The sequence below is a fragment of the Dama dama genome, chromosome 5 (assembly GCF_033118175.1).
Source record: "Dama dama isolate Ldn47 chromosome 5, ASM3311817v1, whole genome shotgun sequence".
In the NCBI taxonomy this organism is placed as follows: domain Eukaryota; kingdom Metazoa; phylum Chordata; class Mammalia; order Artiodactyla; family Cervidae; genus Dama; species Dama dama.
Window position 1 is genome coordinate 606789 of NC_083685.1, and position 27698 is coordinate 634486.

General features: G+C 63.0%; 1 protein-coding gene across 3 annotated transcripts; it reads left to right on the forward strand.

Annotated features, from left to right (window-relative positions):
• Nucleotides 1–204: 204 nt before the first annotated feature.
• On the forward strand, nucleotides 205–27698 carry DGCR2 (DiGeorge syndrome critical region gene 2). 3 transcript variants are annotated; one of them, XM_061141351.1, is made up of 10 exons: nucleotides 205–359; nucleotides 7739–7861; nucleotides 17133–17258; nucleotides 18348–18567; nucleotides 19629–19705; nucleotides 20000–20176; nucleotides 20804–21007; nucleotides 23954–24106; nucleotides 24610–24846; nucleotides 25762–27698. In XM_061141351.1, the coding sequence occupies exons 1-10, from the start codon at nucleotides 281–283 to the stop codon at nucleotides 26007–26009; spliced, it is 1644 nt and encodes a 547-aa protein (XP_060997334.1). In that variant the 5' UTR covers nucleotides 205–280; the 3' UTR covers nucleotides 26010–27698. The 3 variants fall into 3 exon arrangements, with proteins under 3 accessions (XP_060997334.1, XP_060997335.1, XP_060997336.1); XM_061141352.1 differs by having other exon boundaries at nucleotides 18357–18567; XM_061141353.1 differs by lacking the exon at nucleotides 17133–17258 and having other exon boundaries at nucleotides 18357–18567.

Consider the following 27698-nt stretch of genomic DNA (forward strand, 5'->3'; position numbering starts at 1 on the left):
TCGGTCACTGCGCAGGCGGAGCGCGCAGGCCCCGCCTCCTCACGGCGCTGATTGGCTGGCGGCGGCGCGGGCGGGGGCGGGGCGGTGCGGGCCGAGCAGGACGGCCGCCATCTTGCGCTGAGCCGGAGTCGGAGCCCGAGGTGGCGGCCGAGAGCGCGCGCCCGCCCGCTGCTCCCTGGAGCCCCCTCCCCGCGGCGCCCTCGCCCGGCCCGGCCCCGGCCCGGCCCGACCCCTCGGCCCGGCCCGCGCGGCCGCCCCGGGGACGATGAACGGAGGATAAATGGTGCCCAAGGCGGACAGCGGCGCGTTCCTGCTGCTCTTCCTGCTGGTGCTCACGGTCACCGAGCCGCTGCGGCCAGGTGCGCCCCGGGGACCCCACTCTGACGCGCCGTCCGCGGCCGGCGGGCTCGGGCCGGGCGCCTGGAAGCCCCGGCCGCCCGGCGGGGGACCCTCAGACGCGTGAGGAGCTGCTGAGGCGGGCGTTCATGAGGGGAGCCCGGGTGGGGAGCTGGGATCCGGGCCGCAGAAGGTCCCGTACGAGCCTTGCCTCTTGTTTCGAACGTGTGCACCCCCCTCCCCACCTTCCGCGAGAAATCAAGAGCCCGAACGCAGGGCCGATTCGCCCGTCACGCGCAGAAGGCCGGGGCCGCGGTGCTCTGGTGGCTTGCAGAGATGTTCTGAAATCAGCGGGAAGGAGCCCCTGAATGTTCAGGTTGAAGGAGACGCTGTAACATGCGCGTATAAATGCGTTCATTTTTATATCGATGCGGTGGCAGAGTGAGGTTCTTGACCCTGTTTAGTGGAGGAAGGGGCCCGTGCAGGCAGAGGTGGCCAGGGCCCCTTGTGTGGGTGCTGTCAGGCCTGCGTGTCTCCAGCAGGTCGGGGAGCACGGCGGTGTGCAGGCCCCAGGTGGGCTCCCGGCCCGGGCACGCAGCACCTCGCTGCCCTTCACCATCTGCCGTCGAGCGCCCCACCTCCTCCCCGGGGTCCCCTCGGCAGCCAGGGCCCTGGCCCACACTCAGCTGGAGGGGCCAGTGATGCTTCTGGGGTGGCAGGGTGACTGGCCGCGGGGTGGTCTCCGTAGAAACTGAAGCCAGCATCCGTGCAGGAGGGTGCTATATGGGCTGTGAGGGCCCAGAACTGACGGGTTTGTGCCTGCTTGTTATTACGTTCTTCAGAAAACATGTCTACACCTGTGGGGAGGCGCGAGTCATCCCGTCCATCCTGGGTCCTCTGTTATGTCGCTGGCCTCTGAGGGGCGGAACCACACCACGCTTGTGTCCTCGGGGGGGGGGGGGGGGGCTGCCTTTGGGTCCACCGAGGGATGTGACTGGGGTCCCCAACTCCCTTTCTTTTGCCTTCTATCCACACATCCTGCCAGCCGGCCAGCAGCAGTTCAAAAAGCATCTTGGCCTGCCCGTCGTTAGGGATGCTCACGTGAAGACAAGGTGCCCTCCTCGTGGGCGTGCTCTTTAGCTGAAAGCAGGGGCGGGGAAATTGGTCCCCCCGGCTGAACCGGTGGCCCGCAGCAGGCCTGAGTTGGGGCAGGAAGGCGACTGGGTGGGGCGCAAAGCTGTCCTTTGCGCCCGTGGCTGCCCAGGTCAGACCTTCACAGTAACCCCTGCGAGTGTCCGGGGTTGCCCTGAGAAACCTGGGGGCTCCAGCTGACTCCCTGACTCTGGCTCAGCAGTGCGTGGCGTCTCCCCCAGGGCCTGTATGCGTTCTGTCCTACCAGGCTGGGGTCTGCGGGCTGGCACCTGGGAGGGGCTTTGCCAGTCTTAGCCTGCCAGCTTTTTCTTGGAGTTCTGGCTCAGACCCCCCACTGGGGAGTGAGGAGGGAAAAATGGGCACACCCTCTTCCCTGGAGGGCCCCTGCCAGGTGGAGCGCCCGTGGCCCCTCATGACACAGGCTGGCCTTTGACAGAGTGGGCTCCAGGCGAGCACCCAGCGGGGCCTTTGGGCAGCGTGTGTGGTCTTGGTGGTTGAGGACGTGCTGGGTGCAGGGGCTCGGGGGGGTCCCTGTGGGGAAAGTCCTGCTGCTAGCTCCCTCTTACAGAGGGGTCCACAGAATAGAGCTGGAGACCCCAGCAGCTCTGGGGAGGATTTGGTCCCACGGCCCGGCCTCTCTCCCCAGCAGCCCCGCTGCCCCTCCCCTCGGGCCCCCTGCTCCCAGAGTTACCCGAGGCTCTCCCGGTGGGTCTGCGGCCCATCGCCCATCCGAGCGCCCTGATCTGAGGGCCAGAGGTGCCCTCCCCTTGGGACCCCACTGTGACGGGGCATCACAAGTGACGGCTGGTAAGGCAGGAAGGCCGGGACCTCTGCCTGGGGGCGACGGAGCTGGAGGGACCTTTGGGGGCCTCTGGCTTGGACACCCCAGTGACTCGGCTCTGCCTGCAGGCGGTTCTCCAGGAGTGCAGCTTCAGGTGCACTGGGAAAACTGTTTCTCACCTCAGCTGTGGAAGGAGACCCTGCGTGGCCTTAGCCCCAGTTGCGTCCGGGCGACCCCTCTGCCACCCCCACTCACCCTGCTGGGTGAGCTGAGGCACACAGGCGCTCTCCTGCTGGGAGAGGCCAGCGATGGGCCTGAGGCCGCAGCGGGGAGCTGCGGGGCTGGGTTTGGGCCCAGGAAGAGGCTGCCTGCTGGTTCAGATCCTTTTCCGCGTGCTGCTGGGGACCTGACATATCGTCAGCGAGCCGCAGACCTGTGATGGGGACCAGGGAGTGGGCGGATGTGGCCTGAGCCCGCGGCTCACAGACGCGGCTGGACACCGTGGGGTCTGCCCTGGGGCTGGCCAGGCACCCCCGCCCCAGTAGGAGCCTGCGCTCAGTCCTGACCCACACCATGCGGAGCTGGTCCTGCGGGCCTCTGGAGCCCTGGGCTGGCCATTTGGTTTCTAACTCGGACGGTAGCGTAGTGCTCTTTCCCACCTCACTAGCTTTTTTATTTTAGTGAAGAAACTTTCGTTTGGGGATAATTTCAAACTTACTGAAGAGTTGCAGGGAGAAAGTGAACTCAAAGAGCCGGGGGCACCGTCTGCCCAGACCTCCCTGCTGTCGTTTGACGTCGTCTGCCTACCCTCCCCCCCAGCCCCCTCGTGCACCCGTGTGTGTGCGCATGTGTGTCTGTGCATGAGTGTTGACGCAGGCACGCATGATTCTTGGGGGACGAGGGACGCGCGTCGTGGCCTGCTCTCCGAGGGGGCAGCCTGTGAGGGCACGGTTGGCCGTGGGCCATGGGCCGGGATCAGGGCAGGGTCCCGCTGGTGACTCTGGGCTCGGGGGTGGAGCCCGCGCGGCTGCTGCTCCTGGGCACGTGTGTGCGCCGCTCTGCGGCTCCTCTCGCCCAGGGTGCTGTGGGCACAGCCCGCCTCCCTGGTCCTCCCACCCCTGGCCCCGGGAGCAGCCGTGCCGACAGGATGCCCTTTGCTGGTGCCCAGCGTTTCCTCTGGCTGCTGCGGGGCTGCCCCCCCCCACCCCCCGCCCCGTGCTGCGCGGGGAGTTGGTTCGGAGGCGGCCCCCCACCAGGCTGCCGAGCCAACTTCGAACCAGTAGGGTGTTTGCAGGGCGATGGGCAGCCTTGCAGGCGGTTGTCACCCGAGACCGTGTCTTGGTTTCCTGCGTGGCTCGCGGCCAGCTTGGGCTGTTCTGTGGAAGCGGGGCCTCGACGGGAGAGGGGCCCTGAGGTCAGGGCCTGCTTGCCGGGTCCAGGCGAGTGCGGGCCAGTGGCTGGAGAGCGTGGAGCCCTGTGTGGAGCTGCCCGCTCACTGTCCTCGGCTCTCTCCTGCAACCCAGATGTGGTTCTTGGGGACACAGGCTTGGTGTGACTTGGCCTCTGGTTCTGAGAACTGTCTTGACATGGGACAGACGCCGCTCCCTAAGGGCCGTGAGCATCACCCGCGCACTGAGAGGTGGGTGCACAAGGGCACGTTTCTCGGGAGAGCCCCCCACTCCAGGCGGCGAGCTCCATGGCTTGGGCCTCACGGACGCCTGGTGTGCGCTCGGTGAGTCCAGCTGCGGCTGGGGGGAGGGGGGGGCTGGCCGGGTGCCCCGGCCACCCCACGCTGTGGACAGGGCCAGGATTGTTCCTGCGGGCGCGCTTCACACTCAGGCACGTTTGAACTGGGGCTTCAGCCTGGCCTGGCCCGGAGCAGGTGCTCAGAAATCGGTGATGGAGCCGACGCACAAATGGCTCCTCCTGTCTGACATAAAGAGCGGCGGCTCCCGCGGGCCTCGCAGCTGCCCGGTGGGGGCAGCAGGGACCCAGCCAGCTGGCCTGGGGCTCAGGCCGGGGGAGAGAGCTGCCCTGAGAGGCGAGGGCGGGCAAGGCTGCTCACCGCTGAGGTCTCACCAGGGTCCCCGGCCGCGCGGGGGGCGAGCGGCCCCTCTGCTGGCCCCGTCTCCTGCCCTTCGCGTCTCTGTCTGGCGTGGCCATCCCCCCAGCCCCTTTTCTGTCCTTCTCTGTAGGCTGGCTGCTCGGCGCCTGGCAGCTCGCCGGCTGTCCGTCCTCAGCTGTGGACAGCTCCGTGCCGGAGAGGGTGGGTCTGAGAGCAGAGCCCTGTGTGAATGCTGGACGATGAGGGTCTCCGCGTCCACCCTGAGCCCCACCCTGTTGCAGGCCGCCTTCCTCCCTGGGCACGCTGCTCAGGAGCTGGGTGCTGTGGGGAGTGCCCGGGACTCCCACGGCGCTGGGCAGGGGCCCGCTGGCGGGTCAGCGGGAGACGCAAGGTGCCAGGCCGCTGGTGCACCCGGCCTCTGCGCACCGCTGGCTCCTCCGTGGGGCCCCTGGGTTGGTGGGGACCCGCTGCGCCCTGTGGTTGCACGGGACGGGGCCGGGGGCCCGGAAGGTGTCTGCGGGGCCCTCCTCCACCCAGCCCTTCACGGGAAGGGGTCCAGGCTGGGGTGAGCCGTGGGAAAGCCCAGCACAGCCTCCCACACTTAGAGAAGCTCACGCATATCCAATTCCATTGTTACACGACTGGAATTAGATGTTGTGTACACGGGTTTTGCTTTTTCATTTGGCAGAGGTCTGTAGGTCAGTCAGCGCAGCTTTTGGCATTCTTCTTATCTTAAACAAACCTTTATGAGAACTTTGCTCAGTCTTCTTTTGCCCTGCGGGCACCTTCCAGACCTCTTATCAAAACTTTCCCTCCACCGGAAGCTACCGTTTAGAGGGCGGCCCTGTCGGGGGAGGCGTGGTGGGTGCTGAGGATCCAAAGCCAGCTGCTGCCCCCCGGGTCGGCTCATGGTGTTGACCTGTGTGAGGCTGTCACTCGGGTTTGTGTGACTGCTTACCTCAGGGGGACTGAGACTCAAGAGTGACCACGCAGAGGAGCTCTGACATGAACAGAATCGCTCAGCTGGGAGGTGCCTTAAGGGCAGGCTCAGCCTGAGACGCAGTGGTCTGCATGTTTACTGTCGGGTGGTGACTCTGCGGTTGCAGTCATGTCCACATCTTTGCAGCCCCAGGGATTGTAGCCCGCCAGGCTTCTCTGTCCGTGGGAGCACACTCACGCTGGCACGGCCAACTGACTTTTGACAGAAGTACAAAGACAATTCTGTGGAGAGATAACGTCTCTCCAGAGGCTCCTTGTCTCTAGGCAAGAACGCTGGAGCAGGTAGCCATTCCCTCCTCCGGGGGATCTTCCTTACCCAGGGATCGAACCCGCATCTCCCGCATTGCAGGCAGATTCTTTACCACTGCACCACCTGGGAAGCCTTTTATTTCAAAAAGAACTAAGATTTCAAAATACCTTTCTTCAGAGAGAGGCAGAGGATTATCACCTCATTATTTTTCCAAAACTTTTAACTTTGGGAGCATTTCATGCCTCTGGAAAAGTTGCAGGACTGGTACTTGCACTCCACCTGTGCTCAGCTCACTGCGGTTCACCAGTGTGACACCTGCTTCACCCCACATCTGCGTGCTCTGCGCGCGCGTGTGTGCACCAGAGATAGAGCGCGTCTGCACACCCAGGACCCCACGTCTGTGAGCCCCACACTCCTGTTTGCTGAGAGCACGCCGCGCCCCGGAGCGCAGTGCAGCGCAGGAAGCAGGGTGCGCGCGGAGGCGGCAGGACCCTGTCACCCAGCACCCCTCCCCGCCCCCGGGGGCAGCCCTGAGTTTGCCTTCTAGTCTGTGAGTCAAGCTTTCTCTTTTGATGTGTGTGTGGGTTTCCAGTCGTTTCCCCGCCACCTGCTGAGACGTTATCTCTCCACAGAATTGTTTTTGTACCTCCATCAAAAGTCAGTTGGCCGTGCCAGTGTGAGTGTGCTCTGGGCTCTGTCTTCTCTTCCGTTGGCCCAGGTACCTTTCCTGAGCTTTTGATCAAGAAGTTTTACTAACTCTGAAGTTCAGTTTATCAGCCATGCTCGTTTGCGCGTCTGATAATGTTTTATTGAATGACAGACTGTGGGTTTTGACTTTCTGAGTTCTGCATATTTCTGCACGTTCCTGTAAGTGCTCATGTGTCTGGGATGTGACTGGGGAACAGTGCAGTCTCTTCGGCTCTGCTTTGGGCTCGCTTAGGTAGGGCTAGGGCAGCCCTGACCTGGAGTCAGGTTTTCCCGCTAGTCAGGCAAGGCTCTTGTGCATCTTGACCCCGCGCCTGTGAGTTGGGCATCTCTGGTCTGGACGCTGAGAGCCACGCTTCGCGCCTGTGGCGCTCCGGCTCAGGGGGGGCTCTCCTGGCCTGGGCGGTGTCTGACCTTGCCGCTTCTCCGGCCCCGAGGGCCCTTGTGCAGGGCCTGGGCCCTGCCTTCCTGCCTCTCACCTCTCTGTCTGGTGAGCTTGGCGGCCGGGAGTCCAGCCCTCCGCTGCCCCCTCTCCCCTGGGCCGAGGCGCTTTGCTTCTCCTGCAGGTTGGCCAACCGGATCCGCCCTCACTGCCGTCTGCCTGGGCTCCTGGGGTGGCCCCTTGGCTCAGGAGTCCGCAGGCTGCCTCCCAAGGGCTCGAGAGTTAGATCTCCAGCTTCGGGTCACTCCGCAGCAGCCTCCCTGCTCCTGGGAGCCCCTGCGTGGAAGCCGGGCGGGTGGGAGGCAGGCGCTGGCCCAGCCAGGCCCGTCTGTCCTGTTGGGTCCCCGCTCCAGGCGCTTCCGGAAGCCCCGCCTCTGTTCCTTCTAAGCGCAGGTTGCACCCTGTCACGCTCCCACCCGCGTGGAGGTGGGAGCACGTTCCCGCCTGAGCTCCCGCCCCTGCCCCACACGCCTCCTGAGCCCCGGGTGCGCCCAGGCCACGTGCCAGGCGGGCCGCGTGCTCAGGGCCTCCTGCCCCACACGCCTCCCGAGCCCCGGTGCGCCCAGGCCGCATGCCAGGCGGGCCGCGTGCTCAGGGCCTCCTGCCCCACACGCCTCCCGAGCCCCGGTGCGCCCAGGCTGCGTGCCAGGCGGGAACGTGCTCAGGGCCCCCTGCCCCACACGCCTCCTGAGCCCCGGTGCGCCCAGGCCGCGTGCCAGGCGGGAACGTGCTCAGGGCCCCCTGCCCCACACGCCTCCCGAGCCCCGGTGCGCCCAGGCCGCGTGCCAGGCGGGAACGTGCTCAGGGCCCCCTGCCCCACACGCCTCCCGAGCCCCGGTGCGCCCAGGCCGCGTGCCAGGCGGGAACGTGCTCAGGGCCCCCTGCCCCACACGCCTCCCGAGCCCCGGTGCGCCCAGGCCGCGTACTCAGGGCCCCCTGCCCCACACGCCTCCTGAGCCCGGGTGCACCCAAGCCGCGTGCTCAGGGCCCCCTGCCTTTGCCCTACAGAGCTGCGCTGCAACCCCGGCCAATTTGCCTGCCGCAGCGGTGCCATCCAGTGCATCCCCCTGCCCTGGCGTTGCGACGGGCTGGTGACCTGCGAGGACGGGAGCGACGAGGCCGCCTGTCCAGGTGAGTGTGCGTGTGTGAGGCGGGCTGCAGGCCGGCTCTGCCTGAGCCTCCTGTGCGGGAGTTTCAGTGAATCCGTGAGAGAGCCTAGCCATGTTTGGCCCAGCGGCTTTTGAGCTTGGACTGAAGGCCTCCTGGAGTGACAACAGGAGATTATTTCATTGTCCTGCTGAAAGCCTACTAGAAGTACAACTAAAGACGTAAAACCACAGGGACCAAGAAAACGGGGAAAGATGACCCAGGGCTCGGTCGTGCCCGCGGTGTCTTTGGAAGATGAAAAGCAGACGGTGTCCCCGACAGCCTGCCCACCAGGGGCTGAAAGGGGGCTGCAGCCGCCGTGCCCACAGCCCCTGCCAGCGGCTCCTGCTGCCGTTGAGCCTGGGGTGCGTCTCCGTGGCTCTGGGAAGGTGTGGGGGATGTGGGTGCAGGGGCTCAGATCAGGGGGCGTGGCAGGCCTGCAGGGGGCGGTGGTCCCGGCAGCGCTTTTCTGCACCGCCCTGCCCACTCTCTGCTGCAGCCCCCCCGAGGGTGGTTGACGGCTGGAGGTGGCGTGCGTTTTGTGTGCTCCCTCCAGCCTTGTCAGCTGTTGGAAAGCACAGGCTCCCTGTGGTAAACCCCTTTTTGCTGGAAATAGCTGCCTGGGCCCTGTTCTCCTGAGTGACCAATCTCTGATGCAGATGGGGCTGTAAACAGCGTGTCAGAGTTTTAATGGAGAAGAAGTTACAGCCTTATTAAGAAGCATTAGAAAAGACTTGAATAAAGAGGGTGTTCTTGGCAAGGAAGGCTCGGCGTGGTGAAGCTACCTGTTGGTCCGTTAGTCTGTGGGTTCAGTGCATCCCTGAAGGGTTTTTGGGAAAATGGAATGAGTCATTGGAGACATCTGGAAGGATCAAGTCCCAAGGTGGGGACTTGGAGAAGAGTCAGAGCACGAGGCTTCCTTCACGGCTGGCTCAGCAAAACCAGGCTGGCCATGAGACAGAAGAGCTGCCTGAAACAGAGTGGACAGACTCGATACATGGCAGGAGGCGCCCTCGACCCTGCAGCTGGAGTGCTGGGGTCCCCGATGCCCCTGTCCAGAGATCAGCCGCAGGCTGCTTGGAGAGAAGCTCCTGGAAGACAGGAGGGGAGCAGACCTGTGTGACCTCGGTGTAGGGAACGATCATTTTCAAGTCACAGAAAAGGTCAACTTCAAGATAAAGCAGGGCGTCCCTGGTGGCTCAGGGGTAAAGAATCTTCCTGCAATGCAGGAGACACGGGTTCAGTCCCTGATCTGGGAAGATCCCACGTCCCTCAGATTAGCTTAGCCCACGCACCACAACTACTGAGCCTGGATTCCACCACGAGAGAGGCCGCCCCAGGGAGACACACAAGCACCGCAGCCAGAGTGAAGGCCAGGTGGCCACACAGACCCAGCACAGCTGAAAATAAATGCGATGGAGACGACCAGTTTTACCAGATTAAAGTTAAGTCTCCCTTTTATCAAAAAGTGCTGATAAAGAATGTGAACAGGCACGCCTTTGAGGGAGATGGTGTAGCCTAGGAAGGATTGTAGTCTAGCAAACGTAGAGAAGGCCTGCGAGGGGACAAGAGCTGGTCAGGCGTGTCACAGAGCAGTGAACACGGATGGTGCAGAGACAGGTAGAGAGACGCTCTGCGCCGGTGTGGTCAGGCGACAGCGAGCCCTGCTCGGCAGCTGCCCAGGTTGGTGGACCTCAGGACGCTGACCGCCTGGAGCCGGAGAGCCTGTGGGCGGCCTGGGAGTCTGGGTGCTGCTGAGAGGAGGCCCCAGGGCAGCCGCCTCGGCAGACAGCTTCCTGAGCTGCCCTCAGGTTTCTCGGGAGGCAGGGAAGGTGTCTGGCGTTCCCGTCTTGTCAGGAGGTTTCCGCAGTTTCTTGTGACCCACACAAAGGCTTTAGTGTAGTCGGTGAAGCAGAAGTAGATGGCTTTTGGAATTCCTTTGCTTTTCCTGTGATCCAGTGGATGTTGGCAATTTGATCTCTGGTTCTTCTGGCTTTTCTGAATCCAGTTTATACATCTGGAAGTTCTCGGTTCACGTACTACTGAAGCTTCGCTTAGAGAATTTTCAGCATAAACTTGCTAGCATGTGAGATGAGTGCAATTGTATGGTAGTTTGAACATTCTTTGGCATTGCCCTTCCTTGGGATTGGAATGAAAAATGACTTTTTCCAGTCCTGTGGCCACTGCTGAGTTTTCCAAATTTGGTGGCATATTGAGTGTGGTACTTTAACAACATCATCTTTTAAGATTTTAAATAGCTCAACTGGAATTCCATCATCTCTACTAGCTTTGTTTGTAGTGATGCTTCCTAAGGCCCACTTGACTTCACATTCCAGGATGTCTGGCTCTAGGTGAGTGATAATACCATCATGGTTATCCGGGTCATAAAGACTTATTTGGTACAGTTGTTCTATGTATTCTTGCCACCTCTTGTACCTCCCATCTTCTTCAGTTAGATCCTTGCTGTCTCTGTCCTTTATTGTGCCCATCATTGCATGAAATGTTCCTTTACAGATCCAGGTTTTTTTGAAGCGATCTATGGTCTTTCCCATTCTGTTCTTTTCCTTTGCTTCTTTGCATTGTTGAAGAAGGCTTTCGGATTCATCCCTTCTTGCTATTCTCTGAAAACTCTGCATTCAGTTGGGTGTATCTTTCCTTTTCTCCTCTGCCTTTTGCTTCTCTTTTCTCAGCTACTTGTAAAACCTCCTCAGACAACCACTTTGCCTCCTTGCATTTCTTTTTCTTACGGCCGGTTTTGGTCATTGTCTCCTGTACAGTGTTACAAATCTCCATCCGTAGTTTTTCAGATAATCTGTCTAGCAGATCTAATCCTTTGAATCTATTTGTCACCTGCACTGTATCGTCATAAGGGATTTGGTTTAGGTCATACGTGAATGGTCTAGTGGTTTTCCCTACTTCAGTTTAAGACTGAATTTTGTAGTAAGGACTTCATGATCTGAGCCACAGTCACCTCCAGGTCTTGGTTTTGCTGACTCTATAGAGTTTTTCCATCTTTGGCTACAAATAATATAATCAGTCTGACTTCTGGGTTGACCATCTGGTGATGTGCATGTGTAGAGTCTTCTCTTATGTTGTTGGAAGAGGGTGTTTGCTATGACCAGTGCGTTCTCTTGGCAAAATTCTGTTAGCCTTTTCTCTGCTTCATTCTGTACTCCAAGGCCAAAGTTGCCTGTTACTCCAGGTATCTCTTGACTTCCTACTTTTGCATTCTAGTCCCCTATCATGAAAAGGACATCTTTTTTGGTGTTAGTTCTAGAAGGTCTTGTAGGTCTTCAGAGAACCATCAACTTCAGCGTCTTCGGCAGTCGTGGCTGGAGCATAGACTTGGATTGCTGTGATGTGAGTGGTTGAGGATGTACCATGTTTTGTTTAGCCAGGCTCTTAGTGTGGGCTTTTAGGTTGTTCTTGTTAGTTTGCTGTTACAGATAATGTCACAATGAGTAACCTTGTGCATATGTGGGGTTGGGGGAGACTTTTCTGTTTGCGGGTTGGAGAGGTATCTTTAATGTGAGTTCTTACATGTCAGATTGTTGTGTCGGGTATGTAGCTTTGCAGATTCCTCACTCTGCCACTGTGGGCCTAGGGTTTAGCTTTCGAGGTTCAAGTAAGTCGACAGTGAGTTCCTGCGGCGGTAGGAGACGCTTGAGGCTGACAGATGCTAACCGGGACCGGATGCTGGAACAACGAGGGTGACCAGGTGCCTTTCAGCGTGTGGTCGCCTTCTCTGCGTCATCACCTGTCCTCCCGTCTTTAGACCTCTGTCGTCCTCTCTGCCGCTGTGTTTGTCTCTGTGACTCTGCCTTCTTTAAAGTCTCGCTGCTGGCTGCTCTCGCCTTCGGAGATGGCCCACACTCTGTGGAGCGTTCCTCTCTAAATAGCACTTTGTCTCTGGAAGCTGAGCTTCTTGAAGTCCTGCGCGCAGGTGGATCTCAGCTTCAGGGCCGTGACTTAACGTTCTGTCTGGGTTCTGTCTGGGTTACGCATCTCAGGAGCTCCCTGCTGTTAACAGTTGCTGGGTGGGACGCGCCCGATTCAGGAATCACTTCATAATGTCAGTAGGAGCTTCACCTTCACTCAGTTGAGTAGTTTTTTAACGAGTTTGGCTGGTAAACTGTCTTTGTGGTTGTGTCTGTTAACCTTCTTAAGACTCAATTCAGAGAAGACAAGCCCATATCATCCCGGAAATGGCTGCCGGGCTACTCGCAGAGATGCCCAGCTTGCCCTCGCCCTTAGCACCCTGCAGCCCCAGGACGGGAGGGACAGACGTGTTTTTCAGCTACAGGGTCGCTGAAAACTAAGTGCAAAGGATAATGCAGGGAGGTTACATAACTAACGATGGAAGTGCGGATTGAATGTTTTTTAAATGATACTCATCCTGTGCTGTGTTGATTGCAGTCCTAAAGGCCATACCTTTTTACAAACTGAAAGGAAATCTGTCCAGAAAAAAATGCAGCTCTGACCAGTTATAAGCAGACCAGACATGGATCATAGGTCCCCCAGTGCTCCCCTGTGCTCACGGCTCTGTACCTCCCCCTCCTCCCACAGTGCTCCCCGTGAGTTCATGGCTCTGTACCTCCCCCTCCTCCCGCAGTGCTCCCCGTGAGTTCATGGCTCTGTACCTCCCCCTCCTCCCGCAGTGCTCCCCGTGAGTTCATGGCTCTGTACCTCCCCCTCCTCCCGCAGTGCTCCCCGTGAGCTCACGGCTCCGTACCTTCCCCTCCTCCCGCAGTGCTGCTCCTGTGCTCAGGCTCCGTACCTCTCCCTCCTCCTTCAGTGCTCCCCGTGAGTTCACGGCTCTGTACCTCCCCCCTCCCCTCAGTGCTCCCCGTGTGCTCAGGCTCTGTACCTCCCCCTCCTCCCGCAGTGCTCCCCGTGAGTTCACGGCTCCGTACCTCCCCCCTCCCCTCAGTGCTCCCCATGTGCTCAGGCTCTGTATCTCCCCCTCCTCCCAGAGTGCTCCCCGTGAGTTCACGGCTCCGTACCTCCCCCCTCCCCTCAGTGCTCCCCGTGAGTTCATGGCTCCGTACCTCCCCCTCCTCCCTCAATGCTCACCGTGAGCTCACGGCTCCGTACCTCCCCCTCCTCCCCTCAGTGCTCCCCGTGAGCTCACGGCTCCGTACCTCCCCCTCCTCCCCTCAGTGCTCCCCATGAGCTCACGGCTCCGTACCTCCCCCTCCTCCCGCAGTGCTGCTCCTGTGCTCAGGCTCCGTACCTCTCCCTCCTCCTTCAGTGCTCCCCGTGAGTTCACGGCTCCGTACCTCCCCCCCCTAGTGCTCCCCGTGTGCTCAGGCTCCGTACCTCCCCCTCCTCCCTCAGTGCTCCCTGTGAGTTCATGGCTCCATACCTTCCCCTCCTCCCTCTGTGCTCCCCGTGAGTTCATGGCTCCGTACCTCGCCCTCCTCCCTCAGTGCTCCCCGTGTGCTCAGGCTCCATACTTCCCCCTCCTCCTGCAGTGCTCCCTGTGAGTTCACGGCTCCGTACCTTCCCCTCCTCCCTCTGTGCTCCCCGTGAGTTCATGGCTCCGTACCTCGCCCTCCTCCCTCAGTGCTCACCGTGAGCTCACGGCTCCGTACCTCCCCCTCCTCCCTCAGTGCTCCCCGTGTGCTCAGGCTCTGTATCTCCCCCTCCTCCCGCAGTGCTCCCCGTGAGCTCACGGCTCCGTACCTCCCCCTCCTCCCCTCAGTGCTCCCCATGAGCTCACGGCTCCGTACCTCCCCCTCCTCCCGCAGTGCTGCTCCTGTGCTCAGGCTCCGTACCTCTCCCTCCTCCTTCAGTGCTCCCCGTGAGTTCACGGCTCCGTACCTCCCCCCCCCAGTGCTCCCCGTGTGCTCAGGCTCCGTACCTCCCCCTCCTCCCTCCGTGCTCCCTGTGAGTTCATGGCTCCATACCTCCCCCTCCTCCCTCAATGCTCACCGTGAGCTCACAGCTCCGTACCTCCCCCTCCTCCCTCAGTGCTCCCCGTGTGCTCAGGCTCCATACTTCCCCCTCCTCCTGCAGTGCTCCCTGTGAGTTCACGGCTCCGTACCTTCCCCTCCTCCCTCTGTGCTCCCCGTGAGTTCATGGCTCCGTACCTCGCCCTCCTCCCTCAGTGCTCCCCGTGTGCTCAGGCTCCATACTTCCCCCTCCTCCTGCAGTGCTCCCTGTGAGTTCACGGCTCCGTACCTTCCCCTCCTCCCTCTGTGCTCCCCGTGAGTTCATGGCTCCGTACCTCGCCCTCCTCCCTGAGTGCTCCCCGTGTGCTCAGGCTCCATACTTCCCCCTTCTCCTGCAGTGCTCCCTGTGAGTTCACGGCTCCGTACCTTCCCCTCCTCCCTCTGTGCTCCCCGTGAGTTCATGGCTCCGTACCTCGCCCTCCTCCCTCAGTGCTCACCGTGAGCTCACGGCTCCGTACCTCCCCCTCCTCCCTCAGTGCTCCCCGTGTGCTCAGGCTCTGTACCTCCCCCTCCTCCCGCAGTGCTCCCCGTGAGTTCACGGCTCCGTACCTCCCCATCCTCCCTCAGTGCTCCCCGTGTGCTCAGGCTCCGTACCTCCCCCTCCTCCCGCAGTGCTCCCCGTGTGCTCAGGCTCCGTGCATCCCCCTCCTCCCGCAGTGCTCCCCATGTGCTCAGGCTCCGTACATCCCCCTCCTCCCTCAGTGCTCCTGTGCCATCACAGGAAGGTACAGCCCCTTCTGTGGACTCAGACCTGAGACGTTCATGGGCCGGGATCATGGAAGGAGGCCGCTTTTGGACGTGGAACTAACTGTGCGTTTACAGTTTTGCTCTCTGTGCTGCACACATTGTCCATGTCATGTGGGTGTCCCCGAAGGAATAAGACAGAGGTGGAGGCCCTGGGCTCCCCCAGACCGTGAGACCCCCCCGCCCCAAGCACAGTGCCTGGCCCCCCTGAGCGCAGAGAGAATCAGTTGAAGGAACACGGGCAGCGTAATAGAAAGCCCATTGGTAACCGTGTGCCTGTTGGCTCTCCAGCTTTAGAAAGCCTGCGCTGGCTAACAGAGGCATTGGCTTTTGGACTGCGGTTCTCGACCGCAATTTGGTGTGAGACAAGAAAGCGGCGGGTTGCCCGCAGCCCGCACAGGCGCGTCTGGACACAGAGTGGGCTCACATTCTGTCTTTTATCCGCAAGTCCTCTCCACTTCCGACAGCCAAGTGCCCTGTGGGCTCCGCCACCGCCCTGGGTGGCTGTCTCGAGAGGAGTGCCCTTTCGGAGCCGTCAGGGCCGCACTCGGGCTGGATTCCAGGCTTGGAGCAGCCCCGGCCCCAGCTCAGGAGTGAGGCTGAGGTCCCCGCTCAGGGCTCAGTGCCCCTGGCTCCCGGGACACTCAGGCCGTGTGTGGTGGGTGGGGGGCACTGAGCGGGGAGCTGGGAAGGTAGACGCAGGCGCGCAGGTGTGCAGAGGAATGGTGCAGATGCTCCACGCGCTGGGTCGCCTGCCCTGCCCTCTGCAGGCTGCAGATGGCTTCCCCACAGGCTGCCTCCTGGCCACCTGGCGCCCGGCACCCCCAGCAGGGCTGGGTCTCCCCCTCCCCTGTGCCCCAGATTCCTTCTTTGAGCAGTCTGACCGGTCCTGACCGAGTGCCCAGGGCTCTGCGTGGTGGAACCCAGTGGAAGCACAGGTCTTGCTCGCTGGAGTGGCCAGGAGGGAGTGTGCAGTGCAGCCACGTGGGGCGAGCCTCCCCACGCCTGAGCCGGCCCCCAGGCGTGTCCCAGGCGTGCCCACGCTGTGCCCTGCGTACCTCTGAGCCCCGCGGGGACCTGCCAGCCCCTCTGCCGGCCGCCCTGGGCCCCGGCTCTGCAAGCTCGCCCTGCGTCAGAGCCGAAGGCTGCAGCCTCCCCTGAAGGAGAGCAGTGGTGCCCAGGTGTGTGCCTGGGGCCCCCAACATGAAGGGAGCCCCCTCCCCGGGTGGGAAAGAGAGCACTGGAGCCTCTCTCAGGCCTGGGGGCACAGTTGATGGGTGGGGGTGCTCGGCAAGCTGATCCCTCTGTTTTTGAGACGGGCTGTGGGAACTCCGAGGAAGCCCCGCCCAGCCATTGGTGCAGGTGGCACAGAGCTCCAGGGCCTCGGGTTCAGACACGGCCGCTCCACCAGCCAGGAGCCAAGGGGAGCCCCACAGCTGTCGCACTAGAGAGCCCCTCACGGGCCTGCACGGCCGGCAGAAGTGACCTTCCCGCATGTAAAATGATCAAAGCTATCGTAGTGTTAAGCTCACACTGCAAACCGTGAACTCGTGTTTGACACGGTCCCAATACTTTTCAGGATCTGTATACAAAAGGGAGGCTGGAAGGGCGGCCACCTCTAGAATAGTAACAGTCGGTCTGTTTTCCCCTTTTCAGACTTTTGTGATTCTGAAGTATTTTATATTGGATGTGTGTTATTTTATAATGGGAAAAAGTAACAGTGACTAAGTAGAAACAACATCAGGGAATGCCCTGGGGGTCCAGTGGTCAGGACTCCGGCGATTTGCATGGCAAACTCCGGGGCTGCTCGGAGAATTAGGGTCTTGTTGCCACAATCAGAAGGGTTTACGGCACCTCCCACCACCCCTTGTCCTGCCCACTGGACTCACCCCTACACAAGCCCACAGTGTATGTGTCTGTGTGTGTGTGTGTGTGCGGGTGTCTGCAGACCGCTGTGGCCACTGTGCTGACCTTGCAGCCGTGTCCTCTGCGGGGCCCGCAGGTGGGGCGCAGAGCCGTGGGGACGTGGCCTCCAGCGGGCCTGCTGCTGCCCCGGGCGAATCTCACTCCCCTGGGCCTCCTCACTCGGGCCTGCAAGTCACCCTTGGACCACACACACGGAGCTGGCGTCTGCCTTCCCCTCGCCTTCATGCGTGTTCATGCTTGGGCCGTGCTGTGGGCCTGTTGCGCGGGTGCCCAGGGCCTGGCCTTGAGAGTGAGGGAGGGGCAGGCGGGCAGAGTGGGGTCCCCGCCTGGGCTCCGCAGGGAGCCCCTGGGCCGGAGCTGCGGGGGTTCAGCAGGAAGGCTGACGGCACTGGGCCCGCAGGGGCCTGTTAGGAAGCACAGCGGGGAGGCCCCATTTCGTGAAGAATGAAGACTTCCTGGGCGCACTCAGTGAGACGCGTGTGTGACCCGTGAGGCGTGAACTGCACGTTTGAAGGGTTCTGAGGAAACCTGAATAGACGGGCTCGCTGAGCAGCACAGCCGTCTGCCTGCTGGCGGTTCCGTCTGGCGCCTTGCCCTCCGATGTGTTTGCAGCCAGTGCTCTCTGTTTTCAGAAGTGAGCGGGCAGGCACGTCCCCACCATGGGAAGGAGGCTGCGGACCCCAGGCCAGGCCGGGCGCGCGGCGGCGACCCCTCGCACCTGCACGCCATGAGCGTGGCGCAGCCCGTGCGGTTCGGCAGTAAGTTGCAGGCCTGCCCTGGCGCTGACCCGGGGCGCACCCCACGGGCACCCCGAAACACCCCGGCAGGCCTCCTCCGGCGGCTGGGGCGGCAGGGTGACCTGCCCAGGGCCTCCCGGCCAGGTGGGAAAGCCAAGGCCAGCACCAGGCCCTGGAGCTTTTCCCCCGCACAGTGCTTGCCACGTGGGGCCCAGGTGGACCGCCCTTTGGTCCATGGAAGAGGCCGCCCTGCCTCTGCTTAAAAAATTGTTAGTAACTAGTTACTTAGTGACCTTCCTACAGCCTCAGCTCAGAAGAGTGCAGGAAGACCGAAGGGCGGCAGCACCGCTGACCGCCTGAGCAGCTGGGAGCAGATGGGCGTGGGCCTGGGTGGGGCACTCCCGCCGCCTGCCCGGGGGCCCGCCATCCTGTCTGCCACTTTACCCAGTGGGTGCAGCAGCCCATCCTGACCGCCCCAGCCCCCCAGCAGCAAGCCCGTACCCCCAGCCTCAGTGTCCCCACAGCCTAGGTGTCCCCCCTCAGTGCCCCCCCCAGTGTCCCCCAGCCTCAGTGTACCCCCTCAGTGTCCCCCAGCCTCAGTGTCCCCTCTCAGTGTCCCCCAGCCTCAGTGTCCCCCCCAGTGTCCCCACAGCTTCAGTGTCCCCTCTCAGTGTCCCCCCTCAGTGTCCCCACAGCCTCAGTGTCCCCCCTCAGTGTCCCCCAGCCTCAGTGTCCCCCTCAGTGTCCCCACAGCCTCAGTGTCCCCTCTCAGTGTCCCCCAGCCTCAGTGTCCCCTCTCAGTGCCCCCCTCAGTGCCCCCCTCAGTGTCCCCCAGCCTCAGTGTCCCCCCCAGTGTCCCCACAGCTTCAGTGTCCCCTCTCAGTGTCCCCCCTCAGTGTCCCCACAGCCTCAGTGTCCCCCCTCAGTGTCCCCCAGCCTCAGTGTCCCCCTCAGTGTCCCCACAGCCTCAGTGTCCCCTCTCAGTGTCCCTCAGCCTCAGTGTCCCCCCTCAGTGCCCCCCTCAGTGTCCCCGCAGGCCCCCGAGCCGCGTGGCCACCACTGTGTGTTGGCCTGGAGGGTCCTGACTGGGGCCGCCCGCCCGACCTGCATGTTTCCTAGGGAAGTGCCCCGCAGGGTGGCACCATTATGAGGGCACGGCCAGCTGCTACCGCGTCTACCTGAGCGGCGAGAGCTACTGGGACGCGGCGCAGACCTGCCAGCGTGTGAACGGCTCCCTGGCCACCTTCTCCACCGACCAGGAGCTGCGCTTCGTGCTGGCCCAGGAGTGGGAGCAGCCGGAGCGGAGCTTCGCCTGGCAGGACCAGCACAAGTGAGCCGGGCGGGCCCGGGCCGCAGGGCATGTGGGGCGCGTGGAGGGTGTCAGGGTGGGGGCTCGGGGCGGCGGCTCTCAGAAGGCAGGGATGGCGCCTGCGGTGGCGCCTTGGGCCAGCCCCTTCCGCCTGCTCGGTGCTTCTGCTGCAGCTGTGGGGGGTCTGGGCCCGAGTCAGGACGGGCTGCTCCTTGTGGGGCTCTGTGGGCCTGGCTCGCGGGCCATGCTGGTGGACAGGGTCCTTCTGAGAGCCTGGGTTGGGCCAGGCCTGTGGCCATTGCCCGCCATGGGCCTGCTCCTCCCTTCCTGAAACACCACGGGGACCTGGGGGTGACCAGGACGTGTGCTGGCTCTGAGCCTGGCTCTACGCCTGAGGGCTCTGCAGTGTCGGAGAGAATGTGTGGACACCAGTCAACAGCCAGCCTCTCCCCAGCCCAGCGCTCGGGGCTTTGTTCTGGGGCCGTTGGGAGCTGAGGACCCATCCACGCTGCCGGGGCGGGCCCCAGGGCACCCTCCCACGGGGCGTGGACCGCAGTGTGGCCAGAGCCCATGAGGGCAGGGGCTGGCACAGTGCCTGGTGGGGGTCCAGGGGTCTGCCCGGTGATCTTAGAAGCCCATAACTCGCGGGGTGGTGGTGAGTGCTTACAGAAGGGGGAGGGCGGGCCGTGCCCTCAGCTGGGTGCACGCAAGTGGGGCTGCAGGGGCCGTGGGCATCCCCAGGGCCGGGCGGGGTGCCCCTGAGTGCCAGCCAGGTGGGGCCTGATGGCACGCTGCCCTGGGGCTGGGGGTCCATAGGGCCTGCAATGCAGGCCCTAGGGTGGTTTTGGTTAGATGGGATCTGTCTGGTAAGATTCGCTGATAAGGGCAGTCTTGGCAGGAGTCACCCAAGATGAAAACTTCCTCTGACAGGTGAATTTGTATAGAATTTTAATACATTTTATTAAAACTATGAACCTTTGAAAAGACCATTCATGCTTTTGAGGCTCACATTGTAAAGGTCAGCGAAAGTATTAAAGGCACACACTCAGAGCGGGCGCCTCCTGCAATCTGCCTTCCTGCAGGCTGTGGGTCGGCTACCAATACGTCGTCACTGGCCGGAACCGCTCCTTAGAAGGACACTGGGAGGTGGCGTCCAAAGGTGAGGCTCCCTGGCCTTTGCGCAGACGCGCTGAGCTCGGCTGCCCGAGCTCTCCTGGCAGGCAGCCCGGAGTGTGGGCGCCGTGGCTGACACAGCAGAGCCCGCGGGGCCCCGCCCCTCCCAGCTGCTGGGGTGAGCCCCTCACCTGCAGAGTGCCGGCGTGTCCCCCGGGGAGGAAGGGGCATCCTGCCCCGTCCCATGGGCGCTGCCGACCCACCCCATGCAGAGCTGCGCACAGAGGAACGGAGGCGGGCGGTCCCCGTGATGCCGTCTGTCCGTCCGCCCGCCCCCCAGGTTCCTCGGAGGTGCTGCTGCCCCCGGACCCCGTCTTGGCGGCGGCCACGGCGGAGGGCGACAGCGTGTTCTGCGCGCAGCTGCAGTGCTTCCACTTCCCCACGCTGCGCCGCCACGACCTGCACAGCTGGCGCGCCGAGAGCTGCCAGGACAAGTCCTCCTTCCTGTGCAAGAGGAGTGAGCGGGGCCCGCCCCCGGGGTCTCTCAGCGCCCCCGCCCCGCCCCCGGGGGTGTCTCAGCACACCCGCCCCCCGGGGTCTCTCAGCACACCCGCCCCCGCCCCCCCCCCCCCCCGGGGGTCTCTCAGCCCACCCGCCCCGCCCCCGGGGGTGTCTCAGCCCACCCGCCCCCGCCCCCGGGGGTCTCTCAGCCCACCCGCCCCGCCCCCGGGGGTCTCTCAGTGCACCCGCACCCGCCCCCGGAAGGCCTCTCAGTCCACCCATGCCCCCCCACCCCCCAGGGCCTCTCAGTCCACCCCGCTGCACCCCTGGGGGTCTTTCAGTCCACCCCGGTCCACCCCCGGGGGGGTCTCAGTACACCTGACACCTGGGGTCCGCAGGGACCCCTCAGCACTCCTGACTGTCTGGGGACCTCTGACCTGGAGGCACCTGGGACCTGGGCGGTGGTGTCCCCTGTGACCACTCGCTCCTTCCCAGGGTAGATGGAGGCCCCGCCGCGCCTCGTGTGTCCAGAGCCCCGACTCCCTCCTCACCTCGCCTGCTCTCTGCAGCCCCAGCGCCCCCGGCCTGTAGTGCCAAGGCTCTCCCGGGCGGCTGACGCGCAAGTCCGCTGTGCCTGTTGCAGGTCAGACCTGTGTGGACATCAAGGACAATGTGGTGGACGAAGGCTTCTACTTCACCCCCAAAGGGGACGACCCGTGCCTGAGCTGCACCTGCCACGGCGGGGAGCCCGAGATGTGCGTGGCCGCGCTGTGCGAGCGGCCGCAAGGTTGCCAGCAGTACCGCAAGGACCCCAAGGAGTGCTGCAAGTTCATGTGCCTGGACCCAGGTGAGGCCCGCGCCCGGGGCCAGGCTCCTCTCCACCCGGAGCCGGCTTCCACCTCCGCCTCCCCTGGAGCACTTCTGTGTCTGCGTGTGGTGCTGGGGGGAGCTTAAGAAAAAGCTGAGGCGCTGTCCACAGCCCTGACACAGAGCTCCCCACTTGGTGGTGTCCCCAGGTGGACGTCAGGGGTGGGTGGTTATGTGGTGACCTGTCCTTCCGCCTCCTTACGTTTACCCTTACCCTGACGTGTATATCTCGTAGAGTAGGCACACCATCTGTATGCTACGAGCGTAAGATGCTGATGAAAGAGAGGCGTGAGTATACCATGTTCATGGATCAGAAGACAGTTATCAGTAGGAGGTGAATTCTCCCTCAGATTACCTATGGATTCTGCACAGTCTCAACCAGAATTCCAGCCGAGTTTTTTGTAGATGTTGACAAGCTGATTCTAAAATTTATGTGGAACGGCAGAGGAAGTAGAGTAGCCAAACCAGTTTCTGAAAAGAAGAAAGTTAGAGGGCTCACAGTGCCTGGTTTAAAACTGACTCTAGTCGTAGGAATCGAAACGGCGATTTCAGCAGCTGACACATAGATCAGGGGAACAGAAGAGAGTCTAGAAACAGTCCACATGTACAAGTCAACTGATACTTAACAGAAGTACGAAAGCAATTCAGTGAAGAAAGGTTGGACTTGGAACAAATGGTGCTGGAACAATTGGAAATCCCTAAGCCAGACAAAAATCAACAAATGAACCTTACCCTACACTCCCTGCTGTGTTCAGAGTCGATGCCAAAATGTTCACACACCCGTCTCAATCTTCATAAAACTTCTAGAAGCACGCACACGTTCTTTTATTTTTAATTTTTAAAATATTGACCGAGGTTTAGTTGGTTTGCCATGTTTTAGCTTCAGGTGTCCAGCAGAGAGAATGAGTTACACATACAGCCACTTTTTTTTTTTTTTTGGTTTGTTTTTTAATTTCATCCACTTTTTTTTAAGGTTCTTTTCCCCTATAGGTTATTATAGAGTGCTGAGTGGAGTTCCCTGTGCTGTCCAGTAGGTTCTGTTTTGTAATAATACATAGTGATGTCTATGTGTCAGTCCCAGTCTCACAGTTGATGCCTCCCCAGCATACATTCTTTTAAAATTAAGTCTTTTAAAAGAAAAAACAAGAAAAATCTTTGTGACCTTGGGATACACAGCATTTTTAGATTAAAAGAAAACATTAATAGATCACACTTCTTCAAAATCAGAAACTTCTGTTTGTGGAACACCCTTGAGGAAATGAAGAGATAAAGCACCAACAGAGAAAGACAGATGAGACCCCAGAGCTCTTTTGTGCAGACTATGGAAAGACTCTCAACTGAAAAATGCGCAAATAGGCCACCCAGAGGAAGATCAGGCTGCCTCCTGCCCCGAGGGTGTGGGCCGGGAGCTGAGGGGCGCGTCTGTGCGCCGGCCTGTCCCAGAGCTGCCTCAGAGACTGGGCCCCGATGCCCACCGCGTATCCCCGGACGACAGTGGGCAGCCCCCCCGGGCAGGGCCCGAGCGCCCACAGGGCCTGGGTGGCCTCTGTCCCCGAGGACGCTGCTCTCCTCTGCATCTGCTTGCTGGTGCCTCCTGCCACTGAGCTCCGGGGGCGGCCATCAGGGACATTGACCGTGTCCTGGGGTCTACCCCTGGCCGGGTAGGAATTCGTTATTGCAGAGAGCGTGCCCCATGCTGGGATCTCTGAGCTGACCACAGGTCGGCAGATACCCCGGCCGCCCCCGCCGATGGGCGGGCTCTGGAGGGGCTGTGCCCTTTCACATACTGCTCCCCAGCGTCTCAGCAGGACACACAGCCTGCAGGGGGAGTCTGTGTGAGCCTGGCCGTGAAGCGTGTCCTCAGGCTGTGGTTGGGCGCCTGCCCGTGAGGCAGAGGCAGGGGGTCGAGAGGGGACCTGGAGGCTCCACACTCAGGCCACCCCTGCCCTGGGAAGCCCCCTGGTTTCCACGCTGGGTCCAGGGGCAGGCGTTCCGATGCTGTGACATGATGGCCGTGACCGCTGCATGGGCGAGAGCCCGGGGCTGCCGACCCTGCCCTCTGCCCCCGCCACGCCCAGCAGGCCTGGTGTGCATCAGGCAAGGTGGCCGGGCCCTGGGCTGGTGCCGCCAGGGTGCTGACCCGCGTCCCCGCCACGCCCACCAGAGGTGTCACCAGACGCTGCCACGGTCCCCCAGGTGTGGAGGCACCGGCCCGTAGCAGAGCAGCAGCAGCACCTCCCAGGGTGGAGGACTTCAGGATGCCCGGCTGGCAGGGTGGGTTGGCACCCGCCGGAGCCTCTGCCCTGAGGCGTCCGGTGCAGGTGTAGGGCCTGCTCCAGCCCCAGGGAGCTGCTGGGGGCCCTGGGCCCTCCCCCCAGAGCAGGCCCTGCCAGACTTGCTCGGGTCAGACCATGACCCAGGGGAGAGATGAGGGCAGGGGCCCCGAGGGGAGGATGTCCTTTCTGGCTGGCCACCTCCCTCCTGGGGGACCCCGGTGCACAGTGGAGCCCCTGCGGAGGCCCTGGCTCCCCACCCCCAGAGAGGGCCAGCAGGTGGGTGGGTGTGGGCAAGTTAGGAATCAGAAGAGCCACTGGCAGGGCAAGGGGAGGTGGGGGCTGGGAACTGGGACTCTGGGGTCCTGGGGGCACACCCAGACCCTCTGATCACCTGGGGGCTGCGGGTGAGCCCAGCCTCTGTGAGCACTGTGGTGCGGGGCGGGCAGAGCTCTGTGGCCAGGCCTAAGCTTGGACGGCTGACCTCAGCTCCCCGCCCAGGACGCTCCTCCCTGCTGGGCCCTGCGGCCAGCAAGGTCCTGCTCAGCCCGGTGATGATGGACAGGTGGGGCGGAGCTGAGGCTAGGCTGCAGTCCTGCGGCGCTGGGGGGTCGGGGGCGCGGAACCCCTGAGCGCTGCCCTCCCTCCCGCAGACGGCGGCAGCCTGCTGGACTCCATGGCCAGCGGGATGCGCCTGATCGTCAGCTGCGTGTCATCCTTCCTCATCCTCTCGCTGCTGCTCTTCATGGTCCACCGGCTGCGCCAGAGGCGCCGCGAGCGCATCGAGTCCCTGATCGGGGCGAACCGTGAGTGTCCTGTGCGCCCAGCGCCCGGCAGGCCGTGGCCCCTGTCGGAGGAGGGAGGTGGCGCTGCCCGCCCCCGCCCTCGGCGTCCGTGTGGTGGGAGGGGCGCCGGCCCCCGGGCCGTGTGGGCAGCTGTCCGGCCGTCTGCCCTGGAGACCCCGCTTGGGGGCGTGGCCCACCCTTGGCGCAAGTGGTTGCGCGTCCTCCTGTGCCGCCTAGCTTCCGAGATCCCTCTCGCCAGGTGAGCGAGCAGCCAGGCTGCGGGTCCAGGACGCGGGGCCTTAGGTGTGAAGGGCCCACCTCACGTGGGCAGCGAGGCTCTCCACGACCCTCCTGGGGGCGGAGCTGCAGGGTGGGCGTCAGGCTAGGGCGTCAGAGCCAGGCTGTCTCGGACTGCGGCGCGGGGCAGGTGGCAGCCGGCAAGGGCAGGTGGCCGCCGGGGTGCGCGGCTCCGCACCTGGGGGGTCCGGCCCAAGTGACGGCCCCACACCCCTTTCCCCGCCCAGTGCACCACTTCAACCTCGGCCGCAGGATCCCCGGCTTTGATTACGGCCCTGATGGCTTCGGCACGGGCCTCACACCCCTGCACCTTTCCGACGACGGGGAAGGTGGGACTTTCCACTTCCACGATCCCCCTCCGCCCTACACCGCGTACAAGTACCCGGACATCGACCAGCCTGATGATCCGCCGCCACCCTATGAGGCCTCCATCAACCCGGACAGCGTGTTCTACGACCCCGCAGGTGATCCTCAGGGCGTGGGAGCCCGCAGCATAGGCCCCATTCTTCCCGTTAAGGTGGCCCTCCTGCCGGGGTGGGCGGGCTCACCCTGTTCCTGCCTCCCTCCTGGGACCCCTCAGCTGGGCCCTGTGGGGAGGGGGTCCCGGGCGGGGTGCACGTGTGGCTAGCTGAGGCCACGCCCCGCGGCGGGCCCTCCTGTCTGCTGGAAGAGAGCCGATGAGTGAGTCTGGTCCGTCTGACGCTGTGGAAGACCAGTCGTCAGGGGTGGCACAGAGGGACACCGGGTGCCCGTCCACAGCCTGGCCCGGACACACGCAGGAGTCCCTACCGAGTCCCCGTGTCACACACGTGCATGCGGTCACACACACGCACAGACACGACGTGACAGGCGGGCTTTGCAAGGCCGGCGCTGCCATGACCCGGTCTGTTAGGTCAGCGTTCCCTCTGGTGTGGCCGCCATAGGCAGAAAACTCTTGGACCTGATTTCTGCCCTGGGGAGAGGTCGCCACCTGCTGGCCGGGACGGGGAAGAGCGAGGGGTGCCCCTGGGACAGCGGGTCCCTGACGCCTCCGAGGGCGGCACAGCAGGAGTGTGCGTGCACGGGGCCTCAGCCTTGGTCCCCCGGCCCCAGCGTCCAGCGCGCGCATGGGAGTCGGGGCTGCCCTGCGCCCCTCAGGCAGGCTGTTCTGGGGACCCCTGCCCCGGCCGTCGCCCTCTCCTGCCCCCGTGTTCCAGCCCGTGCCTCCTGCGTGTGAGTGAGGACCCCCTTTGTTCTGCTGTCAAAGCGTGTTCCTTCCCCCATGCACACCCACCGGGGCCTGCTCACAGCGGGACTCACGCTTGCCCATGAAGCCCCCACCTGGTGCGGCTGCTGGGAGCCGCCCCACCCCGCTGACGCCCGTCTCCTCCCTCCCGCAGATGACGACGCCTTTGAGCCGGCGGAAGCCGCCCCTCCCGCCGCTGGGGACGGCAGCCGGGAGGGCACGGTGCCCCGGCGCCCGGAGCGCACCCCTGGGGCCCCCCTGGCCGACCTGGAAGACTCGGCCGACAGCAGCAGCGCCCTCCTGGCGCCGCCTGAGCCCTGCCCGGGTGGGGGCGCCCCTGCCCCAGAAGCGCTGCCAGGGGGCGGCCGGCATAGCCGAGGTTCCCTCAACACCGTGGTGTAGAGGACGGCCCGCTGCCCCGATGGGCGGGGCACCTGTCCGCCCTGAGAAAGACACTGGTGTCCATGGGCAGCGTGAGGACTGGAGGCAGCCTGGGCCCGGGCCCGCGCACACATGCGGCCCCCAGGGAGCACCCAACGCATCCCACCCGCACCCTGGGGCTCCCTGAGGGCTCAGATACGGGCGACTTCCGGTTCCTGTCTCTTTTTCAACAGCTGGGCTGGCAGAGTTCACAGAGGAGGCGCCGCGGGCTGCCGTGGGGAGGGTCACCCCGGCTCTGCTGGGCTTGACTGTCGCCCCGGCGTGGGCACGCCTGATCTGAGGACTGTCGACGGCCCGGGCGGGCGCCTTGGGGGCTGCTCTGGGGGCGCCCCCAGCTCCCGTTGTCACACGGTGGGCCTGGCCTGGGGCCCTTCTGCCGAGGCCCTGAGGTGGGGCTGCCGGCTCTGTGCTGTGTTCCCCGCTGGGCTCCGTGAAGCCAGGTGCCCGCCCCGAGGCTCCCCCAGCACCATGCATGGTGCCCCCGCAGCCCTGGAGCCAGGCGGTGGCCTCCAGCCTGCCCGGGTGTCCCGCCCTGGGCCTCGCTGCGGTAGGAGCCTGGGTGCCCCCGCTCCTGCTGGCCCTGCCCCCACCCCACCTTGTGTGTGCCATAAAGGGTCGTGTCCCAGGGGGAGGGGCTGAAACTCACGTCCTGGGCTGTCACCTGGAAGCCCGATTCCTGCCCACCACCGCCATCACCAGAACCCGGTGGCCGCATGCCACCTTCCTGTCCCCAGCAGCAGGGTGCTGGGTGCCCTGCCCCACGGGGCGTTTGACTGAGGCTCCCTGTTGCCTGCTTCTGGGCAGTGGTCTTGTCTCCTGACACGGGGCTTTTAGCATTTCTGAGGTTTGGAGATTAAGCGGGTTTTGTGCGATTTTTAGCACATCCATATCTTTTCTACGTTGAGTGTCTGGGTCTTTCCTTTTCTGTGTGCATGTGTGTCTGTGTCCACGTGTCTGCAGGCAGTGGCCAGCCGCGGGGACTCACCTGGGGCCCCTTGCAGCCTCTGCGGGCCAGCAGCAAGGAGGGGGTAACAAAGAGGGTGATGCCGGGCCATGCCGGTGCAGTCTTTGTGCGGACTGTTTTCTTCCTGGGTGGCGTGAGATGCTCGTGTTGCCCCCAGGAGCCAGTGCTGGAGGCCTCACCGTGCAGGGGGCTGTGTGCTGCACGGGCCTGTACCCCCCGCGGCGGGCCCGAAGTGCTGAGAGGGAGAAGGTGCGTCCTGCCACCACTGTGTGCTGGGCACAGCGGTCACCGCAGGCCTAGCTGGTGCGGGTGAGGGTCGTGAGCACTCTTGCTTTGGGGTGGGCACCCTGAGGGGCCTGGCCCAGACCTGACCCATGCGCACAGGATGTGTGGGGGCCGAAGGGTGCCGGGCCAGTCAGGTGGGTGAGGGTGTTCGGGGCGGCCGCGGTGGGCCACAGTCAGTTGAGTCCTGGCCAGCCCTGCTTGAGAGTCCGGTGTGCCTGGAGGGGCTCCTGGCTGCCTGTTGCGGGTGGGTGTCCACACTCCACTGTCTCAAGGCCTGTCCATGTTTTCCTTTCACTAAGGGTTTCTAGTTTGGGTTTATTTTTGGTTGGGTTGGCACTAATTCTTTTCTTAAGATGCTGTGAGAACCATTTCATCCAAATGCCAAATAAACCTGTGTTCTG

Bases quoted from the DNA above. Each gene is read 5' to 3' on its own strand.
- DGCR2 (XM_061141351.1), top strand. From the start codon at position 281: ATGGTGCCCAAGGCGGACAGCGGCGCGTTCCTGCTGCTCTTCCTGCTG. The intron at 360-7,738 runs GTGCGCCCCGGG...TTTGCCCTACAG, and splicing joins CACCGAGCCGCTGCGGCCAG to AGCTGCGCTGCAACCCCGGC. The intron at 20,177-20,803 runs GTGAGCGGGGCC...TGCCTGTTGCAG, and splicing joins CTCCTTCCTGTGCAAGAGGA to GTCAGACCTGTGTGGACATC.